We start from the raw sequence: 26,172 nt of genomic DNA, 5'->3' as shown, positions 1-26,172 counted from the left end.
TGTAAAGATAACAGAGCCTTTTTTCCACTCTACCAGAGTGAGAGTAAGAGGAGCCAGACTCTCTCCTGCACTGGTACAGCGTGAAACGGAGATAGTCTGGCAAGCGAGACTAGAAAAACACTAACCCGTCACCATGATGATTACATCATGGCTGAACAGAGAGGGTAGTCGTCGTCAATATAATTAGATTCCAACTGTGAAATCCCAATGCTGTTGCACAATCCCATTAACACTTAACAACGTGAGGAATGGGGTCGAGAGGTCAGGGGTCAGTGAACTTCACTACAGCAACAGGGGCAAAGCACTAGACTGCTAGCATAACAAGCAGGCAAGGCAGAGACTGTGGGCATCTGACAGTGAACAGTGCTGGGCTTCATCAACTTGTATGTTTGTTTGCATATTGAAACAAGTGATGTATATAGGTACGCATTCACATCCAAAAGGAAGCAGTAAACTCACTATCGCCTCACTATCATTTATTAAAATTCGACTAGGCCGGGTACAACAGTATAAAAACACAGTTTTTATACAGTGATCCTGAAATGCATCAAAACAAAATCATCATGAACAAAAGCTATGAATTTAGCAACATAAACCCTGAAATAAATAGGTAATTTAAATAAGCTAAATAAGATAACTGGTCATTTATAAAACATTTACTTAGGGAGGCTGCAGCAGGCTCAGTTTTAAAGCCAGAGTGAAGTTTCTGGTATCATATGAAACCAGATGACCTACGGAATCGATTTGTACCAACCATGTCATGCTAGTTTGTCAGGAAGGTAGCTAAATAACACTCAACATTTTGGCTAAATTTGCATTTGCATTTAGTGCAGGAATGTGTTCAGGAAAAAGTCATCTCCCATTCCCAATCCAAGAGTTGTGTGCCCATTAAGATGAATAAAAGCAATCCCACCCCTGAGTGTGGTTGGTACTGACTGACTCCACCATACCTGCTCAACATGCGAGGCGAGGTGCGGGCTGATGTAGCGAACACACCAGACAAATGGCCAGTAGTCTCTCTGTTTGTAGTACACCTGCAACACAAAACCAGCCTTTACAGAACAGCAGTGTGACCCAGTTACACAGAAGACCAGCTAGGACAGACACAATAGGCTTTTATGGAGAGCTTTGTATCACTTTCCATTGTTCTGCATATTTCTCCTGTATTCTAGGAAGTTTGTAACAACTGGTAATACCTGCTAAACAATGTAATAACTTGTCAAAATGTAACAGAAATGTCCCTTTAAAATGCTGTTTAATAGGGGTGTAACAGTACATGTATGTACCGGACTGTTTCGGTATACGTTCAATACGGTGCAGATGTGTACGGAACAGTTTAGTCCGTGCCTCGCTCACACTTGGAGAGAGCTAAGCAATTTGTTAGATGAACATATTTTGTGACATTTTCAAAGCACTGGGAAGGACATTTTTATCACATTTTGACAAACAAAATTAATTTTCACTTGAATTTACAACAACGAAAATCCTGAGGCTAAAACATGAAGCCATAGTAGCGCAGACTCTTTAACTGTAGGGTTGACCGCAGTAGATACGAAACCAGAGACCTGTAATATTAGAGATAGAGACACCCCACTCCAGGCTTGGCCAATTGTAAGAAATTGTACCCTTCCGGTCTCCTAAATGGGCGTGGTTATCGGCTGTCTGTCAATGGTATGAAACTTCATTGGCTGACCAGTCTAAGGGGACATGGCAGTGGCAAAATCTCTGTGGCACAGATACAGGAAGTGGGGGTGTCTCTATTCTCTCTCTCTCTCTCTCTCTCTCTCTCTCTCTCAAACATGAGTGGTCTGTGTCAGATGTGAGTGTTGACCTGCTCATTCTTCAGTCCGTGGCTGAGGATGTTGTTCATGTCCTTGTGCAGCCGTTGCAGGCCGCCGTAGCGTGACCACACGTTGGGGTTGTTGGTGGACACCAGGCCCTCCACCGTGGTCTTCAGACTGGACAGCAGCTTCCAGTGCTCCTTCCTGGGAGGAGGGGGAGGAAGTTGAGGGACGAGAAGGGAGGTGAAAAAGTAATGCCGCAGCTTGAGTCATTTGTCGCACACCCAAAAATACTTCTCCCAAAATAGAGAAACTATTCAACAGTTAACATACGGTAAATGAAGAGCAGCTAAGTACAAATTAAGCGTGAGCTGCGAGAGCGAGCAGCAATTATTCTGAGCTCAGAGACTGTGGAGGGCGCTGACTGCACTAATTGTCTCATCTGGACTGCAGTGTGTGTGCCGAGGCCTGGCCTAAATACACCATCTCACTCCATAGATACAGCAAGAGCCTGGGCCTAAACGGCCTATAAAAGCATAAGCAGAACTAGAGATGTAACGGTATGAATATTTCACATCACGATTATCGTGACCAAAATTATCACGGTTATCAGTATTATCACGGTTTGTTAAAATGTGCTGAAAATGTTCAAAAAGTACTAATACACTCACAGAAATCATTTCACCAAGTTTTATATTGAAAACTCAGACCCAAAAAGGATTGATACACTCACTGAAATAATTTCTCCCAGGCTGCGCGTTTGCATCTGGGAGACGGTTGCAAACTTTTGGTTGATGGATGGTATTTACCATGTTTTTCAAAGCACTGTAATCATGGTAACACAGTAATCACGGTACCATGGTTTGATGATGCCAGACCAAGAACAGCCAAATCCACAACTGTGGAGTGGGCGTGGCTTCGAAGGTCTGAAGCCAGGCTACCATTGTTCAGCAGTGAAGGATTCATTCGGTTTGCAATGCGTATTGAACCTAAAGCCTCGTACCTACACGGTTCAATCAATACGAATACATATTGTTAATACTGGCTGATTCAGGCCTATTCATGCATCATGGTCTGATATGGATTGAATTAAGAGTGGTCAACCATCAGAGAAAGCAGTGGTATGATGAAGATACAAACCCAATGAGTCACACTTTATCTTTCAAAATAAGATAAGGTCACATTCCCACAGAGCATAAAGTGCAAGCTCAGATCCAGGACTTCCTATTTTTTCCTAAAGTCAGCAGTAAATTGAAACGTGATGCTCTTGAGAAGTAGTTGCATCGGCAGAGTGACACAAATATCCTGCCTGGAAGTACTAATAGCTGACACTGTATTCCTAAAGTTGAGGACATGTGCCCTGTTCACACATAAGGAAGGCTTTAGAAACATGTTGATTGAGTAATGACTCACTTCTTAGATCTTATGTTTCCAAAGTGTTATATAACTGAATTTGTATAGCTCAAGTTGAAATCTTATCAGTGCTGAAGTTTAAGCTTAAACACAGACTTCTTCTACTGTTTCATTTCGGGGTCAACTGCTCAACAGCGCCGGATGTATCGGTTCGGTGCTCAGTGGTTGCGATGGTGTACTGCAGTTTACAATTTCGGCTCCAGCATGTGAATAAGTAACCTGACGCTGCCAGATGGACGGTATAGCTCCACATAGGTTTCACTAAACCAGTCGATCTGGGTTTGAAGTCACCAGACCCGCTGACTGAGGCGGGCACTTTGTCCAAGCTACTTGGCAGGTGATTGGATGACCCATCTGTCTATCACCGCTGGTGGGTGTTAACTTCAACCAATCAGATCGCGGAAGGTGCCTGTGGATGATCTCCGTGGTATTCATTGATTGAGTCCTCGCGGTCGTAAAGTCACCTTCGAAGCATTTAGTTAGATTATAACGAACTAGTTGTGTGGCTTAGCCTTCCCAAATGTTGAGGGTCGTTTTTTAGAATTTAATACATAGAATTGGGAACATTACATTCAATTTCATTCAGACTGCCTGTCACTTCCGCGATGTTGACGAGTGAAAAGAACTACAAAGACCATGTACCCACTACTTGCCCAGACGAGCCTGCCCGCCTACGGCCGCCGCTGATTCGTCGGCCCGGCAATGGCCGGCATGGCTCGACCAATCATCTTAAACTGCCTGTGCGGGTCCAGACCGTCACGGAGAACCAAATGAAATGTGAGTTCACGTGACGGGCGGTTTACCAGGCTAGTGAATAAGGGCTCGGTATTGGAAACTACACACTATTTGGGAATGCCACGGCGCCCACATCTTGGATAACAACATTGTCTCGGAGGTGGGTACAGTTTTATTGTGATTGATAACGTGTATATCGCGTGCAGCCATTTAGCCGATCTTGCAGTGGATATAGGGGCCACCCATACGAGACGATAAAAGGAAGAATGACTGATGAGTCTCGCGTTGAGTAGTCTCTTAGAACAGACGAGTTGGCTTCCGCAATTTTCAAATGCTTCCGCCATACCGTCTGTACTTCGTGGGGGGGAATCATGCACCAACCGGAATGGGAAGCAGAAAGGCGGGTCTTCCGCTCATTAGTCCAATCAGAATCCAATATGCCGGCAGAAAGGCAGGTCTTCCGCTCATTAGTCCAATCAGAATCCAATATGCCGCATTCGCGTGTCGTGATTGGTCGGATTCCGTAGAACTTCCTTCCACTAACTATGTTTCCCCTCGGGGATTAAGAATAAACACCATACCATACCATACCATACCATACCAGTCTGAAGGTTTTTTTCCCAACTTCCTTGTGCATGTTCTGGGGGTGTAACGTACAGACTGTATATAGCTGCATTCGCCGGATGTAGATGAGACAGTCTGTTTTAAGAGACTACGCGTTGAGGCTAGGACTAAACCATGTCACAGTGAGATCATTTCGTCTTCTAGACATTTTGCAATGCATTTTAGACAGCCCCCGAACGCGTGACAGCAAAGATAGTCAGAAAGATGGCAGATGTGACATAGGGCTGCTCGATTAATCGAATTTTAATCTAGATTACGATTTGGGCTGTCCACGATTATGAAAACAAGATAATTGACATCAAACGATTTTGCGGCTCTTGTCTCTCTCGTTCTGTCTTGTGTTGTAAATCAAGCGCTCCCCTTCCTTTGCTCGGCCCCTCCCCCAAAGCACACCAGCTCGAGTTGTGACTGTCGTGTGAAGAGCCACAGGCTTTCTCCTCCCCGCTTATTTCACAGAAAGAGAGCCGCTGGTCGAGAAGAGAGGTGAAACAACGTATGTGGGGTGGAAACACTATGGTTTTGCCGAGTTTAAAGGTCCTTACACTGCGCATATCTTGCACTGTTTGTTCCAAGTCTGTGGCTGTGACAGGTGGGTCAAAACTCGCATCGCAATTCCGTGCTGTATATACGCATCGCTCTTGATGTGTAACTGATGAGCGATGCAAATATACAGCATGGAATTGCGATGCGAGTTTTGACTCACCTGTCAAGATATGCGCGGTCGTGGCTAGGGTTGCACGATATACCGGTATTAGTATGGTACCGCGGTTCCCTGCCATTAAAAAGGATACTATACCACGTTAATTTAGTACCGATACTTAAAAAAATGTCATGGGTTGCGTCAGTGTGCGACCGTGGTGTTTGTTAGCGGAGGAGAGAGACACAGCGGCATTAAAGTTGAGAGCCTGTGTCCCACTTCACGTGAAGGCAACACAGCCTTGCCTTGAACCAATGGTGACTCGTGAAAAGTGAAAAAAAGCTCTCTCTGATCATGTGTGGGCGTGCCTACTTTCCCCTCTTCCCTCTCTGCTCGCTCTCTGGCCACTCAGTCCTCAGTCACTGCAGCACCCCGACACACAGGACAGACACAGCGAAAATGGCAGCGGCGTCTTCTAGTCTTGCAAGCCGACCAACGCTTGTAGAAAAAGCAGATGCACGAAGCGAAATATGGAAATATTTTGCTTACGTTGCCGACAGCGAAGGCAAGCCCGTGGACACATCGAAACCAGTGTGTAAAAGGTGCTTCAACGCGACCCAAGCGAAAGGCTTAAACACATCGAACCTGGCTAAACATCTTGCCGACAGGCATCCCGACCTGTTCAAAGAGTTTAAAGACCGACAGGTTAGCGAACGTGAACGATAAACATACATGCCCTCAAATAAGTCCAACGAGTATTGTGTGACAAGCGAACTTGTTTCACTGAAAAAGTTTGCTTGTCACAATAGCCTACTCGTTTACAGTGAAACACGAGGCAATGTGCTGGAGCACAGATATCTGCCAAGGAGCAAGTCATGACATGTAACGTTTAGGGGAGGGGACATCAGATGACTGCATACCATGTAGAATATTTAATAACACTATGGTCCTCAATGCCAGTGTTATTAAAGCTTTTACATTGTAAGCAGTCATCTGATGTCACATATCCTAATATTTACAATAATCCCAATTATTAATGATATACGAATTAATTGTAAAAAAAAAACACCTAGCCTACATGTATTGGGGGGGGGGCGGGATACACCACATAATAAACCTACATTTCAATAGCCTACATTTATGTGTGAAAATAATATATATTACTAGATTAACCATAAATCAGGAACTTCATGTTAATGAAGCTTAGGAGCTGCAAGTACAGTGTACTTTTTTTTGATAAAACAAATAGCTATAATAGTGTAGCAGCTGTGTGAAAATATATTTTATTTATATTATTTATAAGTTTAAACGGTTCACATTCCTTTAAAATATGTTTACAGGAGAGATTATGTTAATTTTACACTAGATAATAAAAGTTCTAGCATGTTCAGCGCCACACGTGGTGGCAGTACTACCAGCATGTAGTAAAATGACTACATGGCTGTGCATTGGCTTGTTAAATCAATAAAATAAGTTTTAAGTTCCATGTTTTGTCCCCTCTATTTATTCCAATACTTTTCCTGATGTTTTAGTTTTTTGCCGTGGTATCGTTTCAGTATCGGTATCGAGATACTTAGGCAGGTATCGGTATCGAACTCATAATTTTGGTATCGTGACATCCCTAGTCGTGGCAGCACCCCGCAACATGACCTCTCCCTCTGTTTAATCTCTTGAAATCCACTCACAAAGTGGTCTATGACCAAGAAATAACGCTAAATGAACAAAAAGACAAAGTCCCATCTAGTTACTCCTGCCACAACACAGTCATCGATTCAGGACACTCTTTACAATGCGACCGCATTGATATGACGCATGAATATGCATTCAACAGCTAACGATCTCAGAGATAAACATTAACAATAGCCTATTATGAACCTAAACGTAAGTCGCTTTGGATAAAACCATCTGCCAAATGAGTAATTTAATGTAGCCTAATGTAAACGAACGTTACTCAATAATAATAATGTCCCCGTCAATGATGTCAATAATCGTGTTAAATAATCGTGATCTCAATATCAATCAAAATAATCGTGATTATGATTTTTGCCATAATCGAGCAGCCCTAATGTGACACATTGCTCAAATTGCCAACAACCTTTCAAAACAAAATGCCCAAAAGGGTACAATCGGTGGAAACTTTTAACATGCACTAGCCCAGAACCTAAATTTATTTTTCCCAGCGGAATGACCAAATGATGCCAGTGTGCATGTGTCTGGACTCTGTTGCCAGGCAACTCGGTAATTCTCATCAAACTTTGTCTTTTAAAAGAATAACCGTTCACTTTTTGGCGCAACTAGGCTTCCGATATAAGATTTCCCCATGCGACCCTACCTGTGACTTCAAAGTGCAGAAATAAGGTGAGTTTAATAATGCCCGACACAGTCAGATTACCTAACGAAATTGACCTTAGCCATGGGAGGGCTCTTACTACAGTGAAGTCCTGAGACGAACATAAAAAGAGCCTGAGGGCTAGGGGCAAGGAGTAAAATTCCACAAGGCTCAGACAGGTTGATGAGGTTAAGGATTAACCCCTCTCTCTCTCTCCTACCAGAGGTTCAAATCTTTAACATGCAGAGCGTATTTTAAAGTTAGCCACATCCATTAACCCAGGTATATGGCCATTTAGATCCCTGCCCCATCTTCCTAACTCTAATATCAGAATGTATCTTTCCATCTAATGTCACAAGGCAGGGATTTCTGCACCTAGATATCAACCCTACTACATTGACTGCAGTGATTTGTTAAAACTCTATGGGCCGTAAATGGTCGATCATTCATAAGTCGTCGGTGTGTGAATACCGCCTGTGTCAAACCGGTTGACACAGTTGATAGCGGCAGCTGAGATCTCAGCTGATCGAGTGGCTAATTGCCTCCGTGGTAACAAACATTTAGCGAATAGCGGCTATCATTTTGTTATTAGAAAAGAGGTAAGAGGTCAGATTGTCAGAATGTCACTTTGAGATACTTTAGGTAGCTAACGTTAGCTTCCAAGATGTCAAAGTTTGACATGTCAGGTTTGCTAACGTTAGCCTAGCGTTACCAGCTAGCGTTAGCTAGCTAGCTAACCATGTAGCTAACTTTCATATCTGCAAAGTCCCTATTTTAGTGAGGGCCTTCAACGGGTGTACTGTGACGTCTGGTTTAACCACCGTGTGCATGTACAACAAAACTACCCGGCACGTTACTCTTGCTAGTTTGATACCACGGTGTGTTAGCCGTGTAGCTTAGCTAGCCGGGCTAACCAGCCCAGCCCCTGTCACCCACCCACCTGCGCTCCTCAGCTTCTCCCTCCGCCGTGATCTCCATGTCCTGCGGGGAAACCAAATAACGTGGCCAGCTGCAGCTTCCCCGCTGATTCCTCCTGTGTTGTAAACGGCGATCTGCTTCAGAATCAGGGCTGTGAAGGAGCTACATGGACTCCCTAAAGGTGCTCTTATACTCGAGCGGCAGGGTGAGCATAATTCCCCCTTAAAGTCTCACATCTCCGCCCTGCTGCCTGCCTGCCTGTCAGTGGAAATCAAAACAGTACCGTGAGGCGACAGCAGAGTCGATGCTAGAATGGCTCGTCCGAGGGACAGAGGAGTAGTGATTGGTTGGGTTTATGACGGGTATGGACCTGGGGGCGTAAACAAAGGAGACGGAAACAATCTACCGGAAACATGTGCGCCAAAAAAAAATCTACCCCTCGATTAATTTTCAGATGCAAAGCTTCTATATTGGCTTAAAATATGTGATATTGTGAATCCGCGAAGTTTATACAAGAACTTCTTCGAAAACTTCGTTTGGTACGTCCATCTTTCTTGTTTTTTTTTGTTTTCGTTTTATCCTGTTTCCGGTCTAGGGCGGAAACAGGCAACATTTTCCAGCTCTGGCCATGGCTCTGGCCGGGGACTTTTGCAGAGCACGCCCCTAACAGAGCACGCCCCTATTAGTCTAGCAGCAAGTCCTCAAAAAAGGCTTTAGTTTTTGAGATACCCCTACCCGAGGTAGAACAAATGACAACAATGATTTTTCTTATCTTTAGGGTCTCCCATTAATGAAATTGATTGTTGTCAAAAAAAAAATTGGGGGAAAAGATGTTTTTTTGGCTGTTCTTTAGAACTACCCCAATCCCTGAAAAAGAGCCAAATTAGGCCAGTCCGAATAGGGGAAAGGTGACAAAAAAGCCAATAACTTGAGAATGCTCACTCTTTTCCTCATCAGATTTGCTGAGGTATGAACCAGGTGGCTGCCCTACATCACCAAATAGTCAGAAAATGATTTACCTAAAAAGATAATGAATTATAGTCCTGTAAATATAGCTTTAGTTTAGGCGGAAATTGTACTTTGTGGTGATAGGAACATAGGACTCCATCACTTTTCTCTCATTTATCAGAAAAACTGAAATCCCTGAAAAATATACCATTACTGAATTGTCTAGGGTGCTATTGAACACTGACCAGTAGTTGTATGGAGATATCTGGTACAGTTCTATTGCAAATGAGATTTCTTTAGACATAGGCCTACTACCTCTTCACTGAAACAGTCAAATGATTGTATGTTATTCTGAATGGGGAATAAGTGGCATAAAAGCCTATAACTTGGGAATGCTCACTCTTTTCCTCGTCAGATTTGCTGAGGTATGAATCAGGTGGCTGCCCTACATCACCAAATAGTCAGAAAATGATTTACCTAAAAAGATAATGAATTATAGTCCTGTAAATATAGCTTTAGTTTAGGCGGAAATTGTAATTTGTGGTGATAGGAACATAGGACTCCATCACTTTTCTCTCATTTATCAGAAAAACTGAAATCCCTGAAAAATATACCATTACGGAGTTGTCTAGGGTGCTATTGAACACTGACCAGTAGCTGTATGGAGATATCCGGTACAGTTGTATTGCAAATGAGATTTCTTTAGACATAGGCCTACTATCTTTTCTCTGAAACAGTCAAATTAGGTCACTGGCATAATAGTCTATAAGTTAAGAATGCTCACTCTGATGGTCATCATATTTGGAGAGGGAAATACCAGGTGGCTGAACTACATCACCAAATAGTCAGAATGTGAGTAACCCAATAAAATAAAGATTATCTAAATTACAAACCGCCTGGAGCGGCTGTAGCTCAGGAGGTAGAGCGGGTCATCCACTAATCGTTTTGGATCAAAGAGGTCGGTGGTTCAATTCCCACCTCCTCCAGTCTGCATGTCGAAGTGTCCTTGGTCAAGATACTGAACCCCAAATTGCTCCTGATGGTGTGCCAGCACCCTAACCTGCCGCCATCGGTGCATGAATAGGTGAATGTACCTACTGATTGTAAAGCGCTTTAAATAAAAGCGCTATATAAATGCAAGCCATTTACCATTACCATAAAACAGAAATAACAAGCTGTAAATATTGGAAGTTTGATTGAAACTGGAACATTAATCCAAGTATAATAGTAATCCTAATACATAATACACAATCACAAAAACAGACTAGAAAAACGGACTAGAAAACAAAATAACCAAGGCAAAAATAAAACAGAACAGAGAAATAAAAAGTGGCTGCTTATTTGTCCAGGTATATGGACACTTTTTTCACAGCCAAAGTCCAAATATCCAAATATGAAATACAGTATCAGGCCTTTGTTGAACGTATTATGACCCTACCAGATTATTGTGCCAGTGTTTGGGAGTCTGGGGCACATTCACAACCTTATACTCCATGGACTGCAATTGTAAGGATTGCAAAATACTGATGCAAACAAAACTGTCTAAATATTGTTCAGTCTGGAGGCAGCCTGTCTATCTGGAGACGATCATGTTTAATATACTGCATCCTTAGTATCATTGTCCATTTGTCAGATTAAGCTATCACAATGTTACATTCTTTCCTCTTCTGTGTATCATATTGTAAGCTTTTTCCGAAGTATTTGGATCTTTCATTGTTGCTGCGCATAAGATGTTGGAAGGCCAACAGAGAAGCACTGGCACTTTCCACTCTCTCCACAGTTTGGATCTTTGCAATACAAGTGAGTAATGTCTCTCACTTCTGTAGGTGCTGGGGGGTTTCCTAAATAGGACTGGTTGGCTCCATCTCTGGCAATCCATCCCTTGATGATAGGACTCCATAACAGGGGTTTGGGCATGTGACTGTGAAACCATATCAGTGTCTGATACATTGCTCTTGCTGTCTACCAGCATGTCATGCACTCACTGGCTGTGACACAACAAGTAGTTTGTACAGAATAGGAAAGACAACAGCGTTCACCAAACTCAAGACCCATCTCAGTGAGCTCAAAGATCTGGCCCATTTTGGACTCTGCCAGCTTGGAAGAGTCTTTGCCAGTCGCAAGAGAATTTGCACTTCTGCTTTACGGAAAAAGGAAAAAGGAAAATGGACTGATGTGCACAAACTTGTATGAACTGAGGTTCATAATTGCATCAACAACATATGCAGCCCCTGCAAATTTGCCACCAACAGAGGATGCATTTGCACAACATGTGCAAAGAGCAATGTATCAGACAGCGATATGGTGTCACAGTCACATGCCCAAACCAATGTTATGGAGTCCTATCGGCAAGGGATGGATTGTCAGAGATGGAGCCATTAAACCAGTCCTATTTAGGAAACCCCCAGCACCTACAGAAGTGAGAGACATTACTCACTTGTATTGCAAAGATCCAAACTGTGGAGAGTGGAAAGTGCCAGTGCCTCTCTGTTGGCCTCCCCTGTACGGAGTTCTGCACCTGCTGTGCAGAATGTCAAAATGTGTACCCAAACATCTGAGGAACCTGACATTTGACATTCTAGTATCTATATACTTGACCTCTCACTGAAACACATCTTATGTACGCGCAGCAACAATGAAACATCCAAATACTTCGGAAAAAGGTTACAATATGATACACAGAAGAGGATTTTTTTTTACATTGTGATAGCTTAATCTGACAAATGGACAATGATACTAAGGATGCAGTATATTAAACACGATTGTCTCCAGATAGACAGGCTGCCTACAGACTGAGCAATATTTAGACAGTTTGTTTGCATCAGTCTTTTGCAATCCTTACAATTGCAGTCCATGGAGTATAAGCTTGTGAATGTGCCCCAGACTCCCAAACACTGGCACAATAATCTGGTACGGTCATAATACGTTCAACAAAGGGCTGATACTGTATTTCATATTTGGATATTTGGACTTTGGCTGTGAAACAAGTGTCCATATGCCAGGTCAAATGAGCAGTATTTTGTTTTCTAGTCTGTTCTCCTGTTTTTGTTCATTAAATGAAATGAAGCACTGAGATTTGGGGCTACCATAAAACAAATGTATTATGATTACTATTATACTTGTATTATTCCATCATGTGAAGACAGGAGATACTACTGATTTATAGTTTGGATTAATGTTCCAGTTTCAATAAAACTTCCAATATTTACACCTTGTATTTCTATGTTTTAGAGGCTTGTAATTTAGATATTTTATTGGGTTCCCCACATTCTGACTATTTGGTGATGTAGTTCAGCCACCTGGTATTTCCCTCTCCAAATATGATGATCATCAGAGTGAGCATTCTTAACTTATGGGCCACAGTACCCATCTGACCTCAAACACTATACCGTCCCAACTCCAACATCCCCTTCATCTCCAAAACTCTTGAGAGGGTGGTTGCCGCCCAAATCCAGTCCCACCTCGACTCAAACATCCTCAACGAACCATTTCAATATGGTTTCCGCCCTAATCACAGCACTGAAACAGCCCTGTTAAAAATAAATAATGACCTCCTCCGTGCAGCTGACTCTGGACTCCTCACCATCCTCATCCTCCTTGACCTCTCCACTGCTTTCGATACCATCTCCCACCCACTACTTGTGGAGCACCTGGCGAACATTGGAATCACTGGTGTTGCACTTTCCTGGTTTGCATCCTACCTCCCGACAGACGACAGTTAGTCCAACTAGGAAACCACTCGTCCGGGTGTTCTGCCATTTGACCCAGGGGTCAGTATTGGGTCCACTCCTATTCATCACCTACCTCCTCCCCCTGGGTAAAATCCTCCGACACTATGGTGTCCAGTTTCACTGCTACGCCGATGATACCCAGGTCTATATCTCCACCAAACCCACCGCCGATCTTCCTCCCACCTCCCTCACTGCCTGCCTCCAGGACATCAGGAGCTGGATGAGCAGTAACCTCCTGAAGTTAAATGCCAGTAAAACCGAGGCCCTCCTCATCGGCTCCAAAAACATCCTCTCCAAAGCTCAAAACACCACTGCCCCAAACATCATCATTGACAGCTTCCCTGTTCCCTTCTCCACCCAAGTCAAGAGCCTCCGCGTCATTCTGGACAGCACCCTTTCCTTTGCACCCCACATAAAAACATCACCCGGTCTGCTTTCTTCCACATCCGCAACATCTCCAGACTCCGCCCATCCCTGTCCCAACACAGCACCAAAGTCCTCATCCTGATCCACGTTACATCCCAGATTGAATACTGCAGCTCTCTTCTCTCTGGCCTACCCACCAAATTGCTCAACAGACTCCAAATGCCTGGATCATCACCCGCAGTAAATCATCTGACCACCTCACCCCTGTCCTCATTCAACTCCACTGGCTTCCCATTCACTACCGGATTGACTTCAAAAACCTTCTGCTCACTTACAAAGCCCTACACAACCTAGCACCCACCCATCTCTCTGACCTCCTCCAGGAATACACCCCTTCCCGGTCCATACACTCTTCCTCAGCTGGCCTCCTGACTGTCCCGCCTCCCTCGCCTCAGTACCATGGGTGCTAGGGCCTTCAGCTGCTCTGCACCCAGACTCTGGAACTCGTTGCCATCACACATCCAACAGTCTGACTCCATCACCACATTCAAATCCCACCTCAAAACCCACCTGTTCAAATTGGCCTACTACCTTTAATCATATACAGTACTCAATCTGTTATTCGCCTGCCGTGTGTATCTCCTGTGTTTTCTTATATCTACGCTCGTCGTATTTTAATGATGCTGGTGTTTGCAATGCTTGTTTTTATGTATGATATTTTAGAATGCCATGTCTCTTTTATGCACTGTACAATGAGCTTGGGTGTTTTGAAAGGTGTCACCAAATAACATGTATTATTATTAGTATTATGCCACTTAAAGAAATCTCATTTGCAATAGAACGATACGAGATATCGCCATACAACTACTGGTCAGTGTTCAATAGCACCCTAGACAATTCAGTAATGGTATATTTTTAGGGTTTTCTTTTTTCTGATAAATGAGAGAAAAGTGATGGAGTCCTATGTTCCTATCACCACAAAGTACAATTTCTGCCTAAACTAAAGCTATGTTTACAGGACTATAATTCATTATCTTTTTAGGTAAATCATTTTCTGACTATTTGGTGATGTAGGGCAGCCACCTGGTTCATACCTCAGCAAATCTGACGAGGAAAAGAGTGAGCATTCACAAGTTATAGGCTTTTATGCCACTTATTCCCCATTCAGAATAACATACAATAATTTGACTGTTTCAGTGAAGAGGTAGTAGGCCTATGTCTAAAGAAATCTAATTTGCAATAGAACTGTACCAGATATCTCCATACAACTACTGGTCAGTGTTCAATAGCACCCTAGACAATTCAGTAATGGTATATTTTTCAGGGATTTCAGTTTTTCTGATAAATGAGAGAAAAGTGATGTCCTATGTTCCTATCACCACAAAGTACAATTTCCGCCTAAACTAAAGCTATATTTACAGGACTATAATTCATTATCTTTTTAGGTAAATCATTTTTTGACTATTTGGTGATGTAGGGCAGCCACCTGATTCATACCTCAGCAAATCTGATGAGGAAAAGAGTGAGCATTCTCAAGTTATTGGCTTTTTTGTTACCTTTCCCCTATTCGGACTGGCCTAATTTGGCTCTTTTTCAGGGATTGGGGTAGTTCTAAAGAACAGCCAAAAAAACATCTTTTCCCCCAATTTTTTTTTTGACAACAATCAATTTCATTAATGGGAGACCCTAAAGATGAGAAAAATCATTGTTGTCATTTGTTCTACCTCGGTAGGGGTATCTCAAAATCTGAGGGCCCATTCTGCTAGACTATATGTACAGATCACACCCATAGGCGAGAAACGATTTAGAGAATGAACGGAAATCCCTTTGGATAAAAGAGGTCGGTGGTTCGATCCCCGCCTACTCCAGTACACATGTTGAAGTGTCCTTGGGCAAGATACTGAACCCCAAATTGCATCCGATGGTATGCCAGCACCCTGCGTGGCAGCTTGCTGCCATTGTTACGTGCAAATCAACCCCCCTGTACATGCGTGCCCCCCCTTATATAAATGCATGCATCCACTAGGGGGCGCATGCACTCCACCATTAAATCTGCCTGTCTTGACTTTCTTGAAGCAAACTCATTGGCAAACTCGAGTCTGCGCATGTCTGCTGCAGGGGCGGGGCTTGGTGGGGAGGCAGTTTTGTCCGACCAGCAAACAAGCTTTGTTAGAATATACACCCAGGTGTATCTTGCTAATACGTTGAATTACCAGGAGATTCATGTTGTATTCTTCATCTTCAATTCTTTTTTATTGTCACTTTTTACTGTGATTGTAAAAAAAAATCTGATGTAATTTCATGTAATTTCATTGTTGTATTGTTTTATCTCTTCTATTTCTGTAAAGCACTTTGAATTGCCTTTGGCATGAAATAAAGTTGCCTTGCCTTGCCTTGCCTTCAACATTACACTTCTACTAAGGCCTCAGAATCTTTCATAAGCATTCCTTACCCAGACTTGTGCTAGAGACAAGATGGTTTTTCCTCAATATTCTGTTGTATTTTATTTGGTCAAGTACTATTTTAAATAAACAAGTTAAATGCAATTATTAGCCACATTTTGATATGCAGGCAGGCTCCTTCTTTCTTTCTGTGTTCAAAGCAAGTCACAAGGCTGTCTGAAACAAAACAGATAGCCTATAGGTTTTAATCTAGTTAGTGACAGATGCTGAAAGGCTATTATTTTCAAGCAAAACACATGTAGGCCTATTCCTTGTTGATCAGCCTACCAACCATTAATACATGTTATTTCAAGAACCTTTGCTTGTTGCATTCTCTCACACATGCAATACATGAAAGAGACAGACATGGTTTGCACGATGATAACCTGCAACAAGGTGTGGTTAATCTAATTGTCAATGTGCCAGTAACAGAGAAGTCAATGAGGGAAATAAATAATCCCCCAGTCAGCACACATCGTGCAACTCTGAACCATGAAAAATGTCGTTGTCCCCACTGCAGACACATTTATTTCAGTTGACTGGAATTAATCCTTGTATGAACTATAGACATACATGCCCTGTGCCCTGCTGCAGTACCGCATTTCAGCCATCACACATGCTTGCTGTAGAAATGTGTCCCCTGTGGATGCTTATCATGTTCAAAAATAATAACCTCATTGAATATTTTCTGTAGGCTACACAATGTTCAAAGGGAAAGAGGTCCAAACATAGGCTATATCCAGGCTGTGAATTGCAGTACCAACATCTTAGACTTCTGGAAGGAGTTAACCCATAAATCACTTTAAATGGTTGAATGTAGACTATCCTAAATTGTCCAGTGCAAAAATAAATTGTTATTTAAAGAACCTCTGCTTGTTGCATTCTCTCATACATGCAATTATGAGACATGGTAATCAGGATGATTGTGAGAAATAGGTGACACCTGCAAGGGCAAGGTGTGGTCTACAGAAGCCAATGAGGGAACTAATTGCCAAGTCAACACACATGGTGCAAATTAGTTGGGGTGAGTATTTAAGCACATGGAAACATAACGTTGCTGTTGAAGAAGTAGTCAGTGGTGTTATGTTGTGAGAATATAGTATTGGAGAATATAGTAGTCAGTGTTGGAGAATATAGTAGTCAGTGTTGGAGAATATAATATTGGAGAATATAGTAGTCCGTGGTGTTGGAGATAGTAGTCATGGAAGCAGATAAATATCACATCATCTTGGAGTACCTTCTTTGGGGGGAGATACCCCAGAGAAGCCTCCAAAGAGGACAAGAGGTCAATCTGGAGGCAAAGCAAGCCTTTTGAAGTCAAAGGTAAGATGTATAATCTAAAGTCACCAATTGTCTTCTCAAATGTGTGTAAAATATAGTAAATCTCACAACAAGTCCTTCATCTCTTGTGTATCTAGAGAATGACCTCTACCACAAGAAGCTGGATCCTCTTGGGGATCAAATGCTTGCCAAAGTGGTCAGGAAAGGAGGCAAATTAAGTCTTTGTGCAGTTCCACTGCAGCCCAATTGGTGGCCATTGCATGTCATTGGGCAGCGCTTCTATTGGCCTGGGATGTCAGTGGACATAAGGAAGTGGGTAAGTGTTGATGCTTTGTTTCCATTACCCATTAACCTACAGTATGCTTGCTACACTGCATCCACTGCACTAGCGCATAGCTAACATGACTGAATATCCCTGCACCTTGAGTATCCTTCGTTTTCTAATCAAACAGATGCATGTACTGTGGTGTCTCGGCAGCCTAACCCCCGGCAGGTGAGGGCGGGAGGACGGCCAGTCAACACAGTGACATCAGAGCCCAGGGTTACAGACAGAGACGCTGTCTGGGCCGTGTCATCAGTAATAGGTATTTCCCCAATTAGCTGCTGAACAGTGGGACCGCTCGCAGCTGTGAGGAGCGGCTCACATGGCTGAGACTGATTCCACAATCAGCGGCTTAGATATTAGACGCAGCTCTGAATGTTCACTGTTGTGGCTGGCTCTCCTCGAGAGAGGGGGTCCTCTCCTTGCTGTCGGGCGGTAGGTGATATTTACACTCCTCTCCTTAATGCTTCTGCTGTTAAGTGTATGATGTTCTATGAGCGCTCATCTCTCCTCTCGTCCACAGGCAAGATGCTGGAGCATGAGCAAAGACAATGTACGGGAGCTCGTAACAGAGGAAGCGAGCCCGGGCAGCGTTAGGGGGAAACCTCACCTGCGAGGACTTGCATGTTAACCCCCACCTGCTTGGAGTGAGACTTTAAACAAACAGCCCCGATAAGGGAAGAATTTAAGTTGGATTTTGAATTGAATGGTGAATAAAACAACGCGAGAGCGTTTAAACCTGTTTTATGAGTCTTGGCTTGCATCAGTTACCACAGTACTCAATAGTTTAGGAGGGGATGTATCATTTAATCCCATGTTGCACTAAATTGGTTGTGAACTGTAATCCTTGTTTCCACAGATAAAACAATGTCCCACCTGTCAGGGAGAGGACGGGGCTGAAAAGGCCAACAGCCCATACTCCCATTGTGGTAAGGTTATAACAGATGACTGACTAAATAAACATGTTCAGAGTGGATACAAATCAGTTGCTTAAGTATTAGCATATATGAACCTTTGCAGGTCACTGAGCCATGGGAGTTGGTGGGAATGGACCTGGTGGGGCCCCTCGCAACCACAAGTGAAGGCTACCAGTACATCTGTGTAATGGTAGACTATTACACAAGGTGGAGTGAGGCCTTCCCACTGCGCACCAAGAGGGCGGAGGAGGTCACAGACTGCATCATTAACCTGTTTTACAGATTTGGTGCACCCCAGCGCATCCTCACAGACCAGGGCAGTGAATTCACAAACAAGGTGAGAAGCAGTCTCTAATCTATGAACCTACAGCATTAACAGGCCTGACTTGCTCTCGTGCTATATTGCTTAAATATATATATATATATATATATATATATATATATACAATCAAGACGTGTGTATAATATATATGTGTGTGTGGGCTTCAGAATTTAGCCATTGTAGAATGACGTGAAAACCTGCTTGTGCAAAACTACTACTGTATACTTTATCGTATAGGATTCTGAAGAAAATGGTGGATGGAAAGCCCAGCAAGTGGGCAGACTTCCTGGACTCGACCATGTTTAACCTGAGGACCCAAGTGCAGCTCACCAACAAGATATGCCCCTACTACCTCATGTTTGGGAGAGAGGCACGCTATTGACTTGAGGTCCCAAGGGATTATCCGGTAAGTGTTGCTCTGCTGTGGGAACCAATCTTTCAGAATCTAGTATTTTACCCCTGGTGTATTGAAGTCAATAACATTGCACTTTACACTAGTTGAGCAGTACCATAGAGGATTGCCTCATGGATGAGATCCTCCATGAAAGCCTGACGAGGCAGGATGAGCACAGGAAGTGGGGAAGAGGCAGGAGGACTCACAGGAAGTGGGGAAGAGGCAGGAGGACTCACAGGAAGTGGGGAGGCGGCAGGAGGACTCACAGGAAGTGGGGAGGCAGGAGGACTTGGGAGTAGAGGGGGAGATCTCACAGGAGGGAGGACAGCAAAGGCAGGGATCTAGCGGAAATAGTTGAGGAATCAGAGGGGGAGGGTGACAACCTCCTCAACTGGTGGGGAATTCGCTCCTCTGGGGTTATGAACGGGGTGAGATGATCAATGTTCACCTTCTGGGTAACACTTTGGCTCAGCAAGAAAAACTCTGCCCATGGGGTGAGACAAATCTACTTGTTTTGCAGAACTGTCATGAATGAAATGACATTGTCTTGATGGTGGTGGATCTTTCTTATTCCGCCTTATTTAAGATACTGACACTTCCTGAATCAAGCAATGGTAATAGTTATTTTGATGAAACCTGTAAGATCCGTGTGGACATTGGTGGTTTGTCATACAAACAAATAAGACCCACGGTATTTAACAACTTCTTTCTCCCTCTCTATCCCCCACAGCCAATAGACATGACAGCCGATGTGACCAAGTGTGCCTTCTGGGAGTACGATGCTGCCAGCCTGCAGGGCGGCCGGGCCACTCAAGATGCTGCCAGGCTGCAGGGCCGCTGGGCCACTCACGGCTGTGAGAGAGTTCAGGTCAACAGCACTGCAACCACCTGTACCTGCAACCACCTCACACACTTCGCTATCCTCATGTCGTCAGGACGGGCCAACGTAAGTCGCCACACATTACAGGGTTCTGATGGCTCCTTGAAATCCCTGAATGTTTGTGAATTTGAGAAGAAAGAAATCAAGGCCTTGAAACTTTTTGAAAATGAATACACATGCATAATTGAAAGTGTTTTAATTTATATAGGATGGTGCAACTGCTCTTGGTTTTAAACAGCAATTCATGGTGAAACCATGCCCTCTTTGAACTTTAACTGCTGCTTCATACTTTAAGCTAGAAACTCCTAAACATGCACCACTTTTAGGACTCTATCCTCTTAATTCAGCTTTACATTTATCTTTACTGGGTGAGAAATCACAGTTTACGTTTTACACTTTTTTCAACCTTTATAATGTACTTTTGACTAAATTCACTGATTTTAAAATGGCGACAGTTCACACAACTTTAACACTACATACATATATTATACATTCTGCTCTCACTCACAATGTCACAATATAAGCAATGTGATGGATAGTTTTTGAGATATTGACATTTGACACATCTTTTCAGTAGAATAGAGATGAGAAATTTGAGTTCTTTAGATAATTTGTTTTACCTAAAGTGATCATCTCTAAGATTTCAGTTTTGTTCTCTTGGGCTATGGTGATGAGTGGTAATTGTAGGTGAGAGCCAAACAATGCTGCATTATGTGAGTGAGTGAGTCTATTGTGTTAGCGCCGCACACCTTATGTCACCACAGACACCAAGTTCATAAATGGCTTCCATCAATGGTCCATAGGCTCAATCACCATTGTGTTGGGGCGGCTGTAGCTCAGGAGGTAGAACGGGTCATCCACTAATCGCTTTGGATAAAAGAGGTTGGTGGTTTGATTCCCAGCTCCTCCAGTCTGCATGTCTAAGTGTCCTTGGGCAAGACACTGAACCCCAAATTGCTCCCGTTGGTGTGCCAGCACCCTGCGTGGTAACCTGACGTCATCGGTGTGTGAATGGGTGAATGTACCTACTGACTGTAAAGCGCTTTGGATAAAAGCGCTATATAAATGCAGGCCATTTACCATTTGTTATTAACTCACTATCAGATAGATAGTGACTTAACAGCCATTTATTTAAACCCTGCTACTAGTTCTCATTATAAACATCCCCAGTGTTGTAAGAGTACTTAACCTTCATTTGTGTCTCAAACAGGGTGAGAATTTCTTCATATTAGGGGCAAGGCCATCTGGCCTTCAGCGTTGCAAATTTGTTTAGGGCACCAGGCCATATGCCAGGGCACAAAGGCCATTGCTCTATTGACATCGTGAAGAAGCACGATTTTTGACACAAAAATCGTCAAGTCTATATAATAGCGTGCGTGCGTCAAGTGTCAAGTGTCAAGTGTCAATACAAGAAGTAAGGCTGGCCATAATTCCAATGAATCAGCACTTCCTGCCGCCCTTCAAAATAAAACAATGGATTGGGCGAACCTGGATTGGATTGGGCGAACCTGGATTGGGCGAACCTGGATTGGATTGGACGAACCTGGATTGGGCGACCTGGAACCTCGAACTCATCCCCTCTGGGGATATAACTGGTCCCCCCTCTGGGGGGTATAGAGACTTATATATGTAGACTTATATATATATAAAGTTCGTGTGTGTCTAATAAAGTTTGTGTGTGTCTAATAAAGTTCGTGTGTGTCTAATAAAGTTCGTGTGTGTCACCACACATCTCATACCACACATCTGGGGGGGACCAGTCTGGTACCATATCTGGTACCAGTCTGGTACCATATGGTACCAACTGGTACCATATGATAAAGCACTTGTAATACAGGTATAGGTATGTCTGAAGTCTATATAATAGCGTGCGTCAAGTGTCAAGTGTCAATACAAGAAGTAAGGCTGGCCATAATTCCAATGAATCAGCACTTCCTGCCGCCCTTCAAAATAAAACAATGGATTGGGCGAACCTGGATTGGGCGAACCTGGATTGGATTGGATGAACCTGGATTGGGCGACCTGGAACCTCGAACTCATCCCCTCTGGGGATATAACTGGTCCCCCCTCTGGGGGGTATAGAGACTTATATATGTAGACTTATATATATAAAGTTCGTGTGTGTCTAATAAAGTTTGTGTGTGTCTAATAAAGTTCGTGTGTGTCTAATAAAGTTTGTGTGTGTCACCACACATCTCATACCACACATCTGGGGGGGACCAGTCTGGTACCATATCTGGTACCATATCTGGTACCATAAATCTGGTACCACAACTGGTCCCCCCTCTGGGGATATAACTGGTCCCCCCTCTGGGGGGACCAGTTATATACACACTCGTACCACACATACTGGTACCACACATCTCATACCACACATCTGGGGGGGACCAGTCTGGTACCATATCTGGTACCAGTCTGGTACCATATCTGGTACCATAAATCTGGTACCACAACTGGTCCCCCCTCTGGGGATATAACTGGTCCCCCCTCTGGGGGGACCAGTTATATACACACTTGTACCACACATACTGGTACCACACATCTCATACCACACATCTGGGGGGGACCAGTCTGGTACCATATCTGGTACCAGTCTGGTACCATATCTTTGACGGTACGATTTTTTTTAAACTGACATATTTGTGTCGAGTCCAGCCCTGGGGATACACAGTGATCGAACCAGGCGTTTTGACGGTACGATTTTTTTTAAACTGACATATTTGTGTCGAGTCCACCCCTGGGGATACACAGTGATCGAACCAGGCGTTTTGACGGTACGATTTTTTTTAAACTGACATATTTGTGTCGAGTCCACCCCTGGGGATACACAGTGATCGAACCAGGCGTTTTGACGGTACGATTTTTTTTAAACTGACATATTTGTGTCGAGTCCACCCCTGGGGATACACAGTGATCGAACCAGGCGTTTTGACGGTACGATTTTTTTTAAACTGACATATTTGTGTCGCGTCCACCCCTGGGGATACACAGTGATCGAACCAGGCGTTTTGACGGTACGATTTTTTTTAAACTGACATATTTGTGTCGAGTCCACCCCTGGGGATACACAGTGATCGAACCAGGCGTTTTGACGGTACGATTTTTTTTAAACTGACATATTTGTGTCGAGTCCACCCCTGGGGATACACAGTGATCGAACCAGGCGTTTTGACGGTACGACTTTTTTTAAACTGACATATTTGTGTCGAGTCCACCCCTGGGGATACACAGTGATCGAACCGGAAAATCTACAGGGGGTGCGAGATTCGGCAGCATGTTTTATCGCCGAATACTGCATCCCCTTGCTTTCTCAGACCAGGAGACTGTTAACTCTATGCAATTCAGTCTGTCACTCTAAAACAGCCTATGATCTCATATGGTAACTGGGTTTAACCCTATAGTGTCCCACAGATAAAATCTACAGGGGGTGCGAGATTCGGCAGCGTGTTTTATCGCCGAATACTGCATCCCCTTGCTTTCTCAGACCAGGAGACTGTTAACTCTATGCAATTCAGTCTGTCACTCTAAAACAGCCTATGATCTCATATGGTAACTGGGTTTAACCCTATAGTGTCCCACAGATAAAATCTACAGGGGGTGCGAGATTCGGCAGCGTGTTTTATCGCCGAATACTGCATCCCCTTGCTTTCTCAGACCAGGAGACTGTTAACTCTATGCAATTCAGTCTGTCACTCTAAAACAGCCTATGATCTCATATGGTAACTGGGTTTAACCCTATAGTGTCCCACAGATAAAATCTACAGGGGGTGCGAGATTCGGCAGCGTGTTTTATCGCCGAATACTGCATCCCCTTGCTTTCTCAGACCAGGAGACTGTTAACTCTATGCAATTCAGTCTGTCACTCTAAAACAGCCTATGATCTCATATGGTAACTGGGTTTAACCCTATAGTGTCCCACAAATAAAATCTACAGGGGGTGCGAGATTCGGCAGCGTGTTTTATCGCCGAATAGCTACTGCATCCCCTTGCTTTCTCAGACCAGGAGACTGTTAACTCTATGCAATTCAGTCTGTCACTCTAAAACAGCCTATGATCTCATATGGTAACTGGGTTTAACCCTATAGTGTCTCACAGATAAAATCTACAGGGGGTGCGAGATTCGGCAGCATGTTTTATCGCCGAATACTGCATCACCTTGCTTTCTCAGACCAGGAGACTGTTAAGTCTATGCAATTCAGTCTGTCACTCTAGAACAGCCTATCATCTCATATGGTAACTGGGTTTAACCCTATAGTGTCCCACAGATAAAATCTACAGGGGGTGCGAGATTCGGCAGCATGTTTTATCGCCGAATACTGCATCCCCTTGCTTTCTCAGACCAGGAGACTGTTAAGTCTATGCAATTCAGTCTGTCACTCTAAAACAGCCTATCATCTCATATGGTAACTGGGTTTAACCCTATAGTGTCCCACAGATAAAATCTACAGGGGGTGCGAGATTCGGCAGCGTGTTTTATCGCCGAATACTGCATCCCCTTGCTTTCTCAGACCAGGAGACTGTTAACTCTATGCAATTCAGTCTGTCACTCTAAAACAGCCTATGATCTCATATGGTAACTGGGTTTAACCCTATAGTGTCCCACAGATAAAATCTACAGGGGGTGCGAGATTCGGCAGCATGTTTTATCGCCGAATACTGCATCACCTTGCTTTCTCAGACCAGGAGACTGTTAAGTCTATGCAGTATATTATGGAAATATACTGTAGCTATATATTTATCCACATTTTCTTAAATTACCTTTAAACAAGTAAATGTAGAGGTAAAAACACTAACACTATATACGTAAGCTGTCACACGTTTGAAATAGGATCCACATGCAGAAATCACTTGGAGTCACTGTCAGGAGTCAAAGTGTCACGGTTCAAAAAAGGAGTTTTTACTAAGAAACTTAAAGAGTATCACAAGGTTTTCGGCATCAGACCAAAATACCTCAGCACAGTCTCAACACACAAAGGAGCTTAAATAAGAGTCAAAGTAATCAAGTCCAATTTGCGACTGGCGAACCAGGCTCTTGGGTTGCCCCAGGACGCCATCCAGTGGACATCCTAAGGAACTGCGTCAGGTGATGACATAAGCTCCCATCTCCCATCATAAGCTCCCGTCATACTCTAGCCAGTGGAATAGTTGGCCCATGACCAATAAAAAAAGTCTCAAGTTCTGAGACCAATGAGTGAGCCAGGTTTTCATGATATGATTGCACAGTGAACTATTCTCATCAGTGTTTAAGGAGAGCGCTGTTGTAAAAGTGATTCTGAAATCTCTGTGTCACTGGCTTCTCTGTGGAGGCAGTATCCATCAGCATTGGTCAGCATTACATTTTCTGCCATACAATAGGCTGTCAAGGAACTACTAGTAGCACTTTACATTACAGCTTAGTAACATTGGCTCATAACATAGGGGTAATAGTGTGATAATAAAGATGTAATAATTATGATGTAATAATTATGATATACCATGAGAAATGTAAAAGCTGTTTCATCTTTAAAAAAAGGAACAACTCATCACCCTATAAGATCAAACATAGGCTACATTTTCCTCTCACCTATAGTGCTACTTATCCATCTAGATCGCTTTGTGAATAGCTTATGTAAAACATGCCATATTTATTTATTTATTATGTAACATTTTCTTGTTTGGGAAGGAACGCTTTGGACTGTTGTTTATTTGAGGTGCTCTTCGGATAGAGGGGTTCGCCTAGGGGTGTGCTCTGTACTTAGGGGGCGTGCTCTGTACTCGCCCCGGCTGGAGCTGGATAATATTGCACATTTGAGTGGCTGTTCTTGCTGTCTTTCCGGGTTACTTCTGATTGCACTATGCCTCGGTTCCCTGTGTGATACGTAGGCTATACAAAGCGGCCAGGTCTCTTGGCCCTCATACCTCTTTTATTTCTATTCCTCCTTTTACCTGATCTTCTGCATCTAGTGTATTTTCTCATATCCGTGAACTGAAATGAGTGACTATCCAGGACAAATTAGGCTGAGGCATTTAATCTTAAAATAGTGTAGACTCCCAGCAGCAGATTGTGATGTGATGTGATGCAGCTCATTTTAGCACTTCCACTAGTTTTTCACTGTGGGCCAAACCTGGTGCTTGAACTTAGTTCCCAGGTTCT

At 43.4% G+C, this 26,172-nt stretch overlaps 1 protein-coding gene across 2 annotated transcripts in view; it reads right to left on the bottom strand.

The window, feature by feature from the left end:
* rubcn (rubicon autophagy regulator) overlaps positions 1-8,688 on the bottom strand; it is a 46,785-nt gene extending 38,097 nt beyond the window's left edge. For both annotated transcript variants that reach the window (XM_083647154.1, XM_083647155.1), the window contains exons 1-3: positions 8,460-8,688; positions 1,832-1,985; positions 951-1,034 (exon numbers count right to left, since the gene is read on the bottom strand). In XM_083647154.1, coding sequence (XP_083503280.1) covers positions 951-1,034; positions 1,832-1,985; positions 8,460-8,497 — 276 coding nt within the window. In that variant the 5' untranslated portion in view covers positions 8,498-8,688. The remainder of the gene's footprint in view (positions 1-950; positions 1,035-1,831; positions 1,986-8,459) is intronic.
* Positions 8,689-26,172: the final 17,484 nt, after the last annotated feature.

The sequence above is a fragment of the Poromitra crassiceps genome (genome assembly GCF_964638095.1).
Source record: "Poromitra crassiceps genome assembly, chromosome: 12".
NCBI classification, from domain to species: domain Eukaryota; kingdom Metazoa; phylum Chordata; class Actinopteri; order Beryciformes; family Melamphaidae; genus Poromitra; species Poromitra crassiceps.
This window is presented reverse-complemented; position numbering and strand designations above follow the sequence as displayed.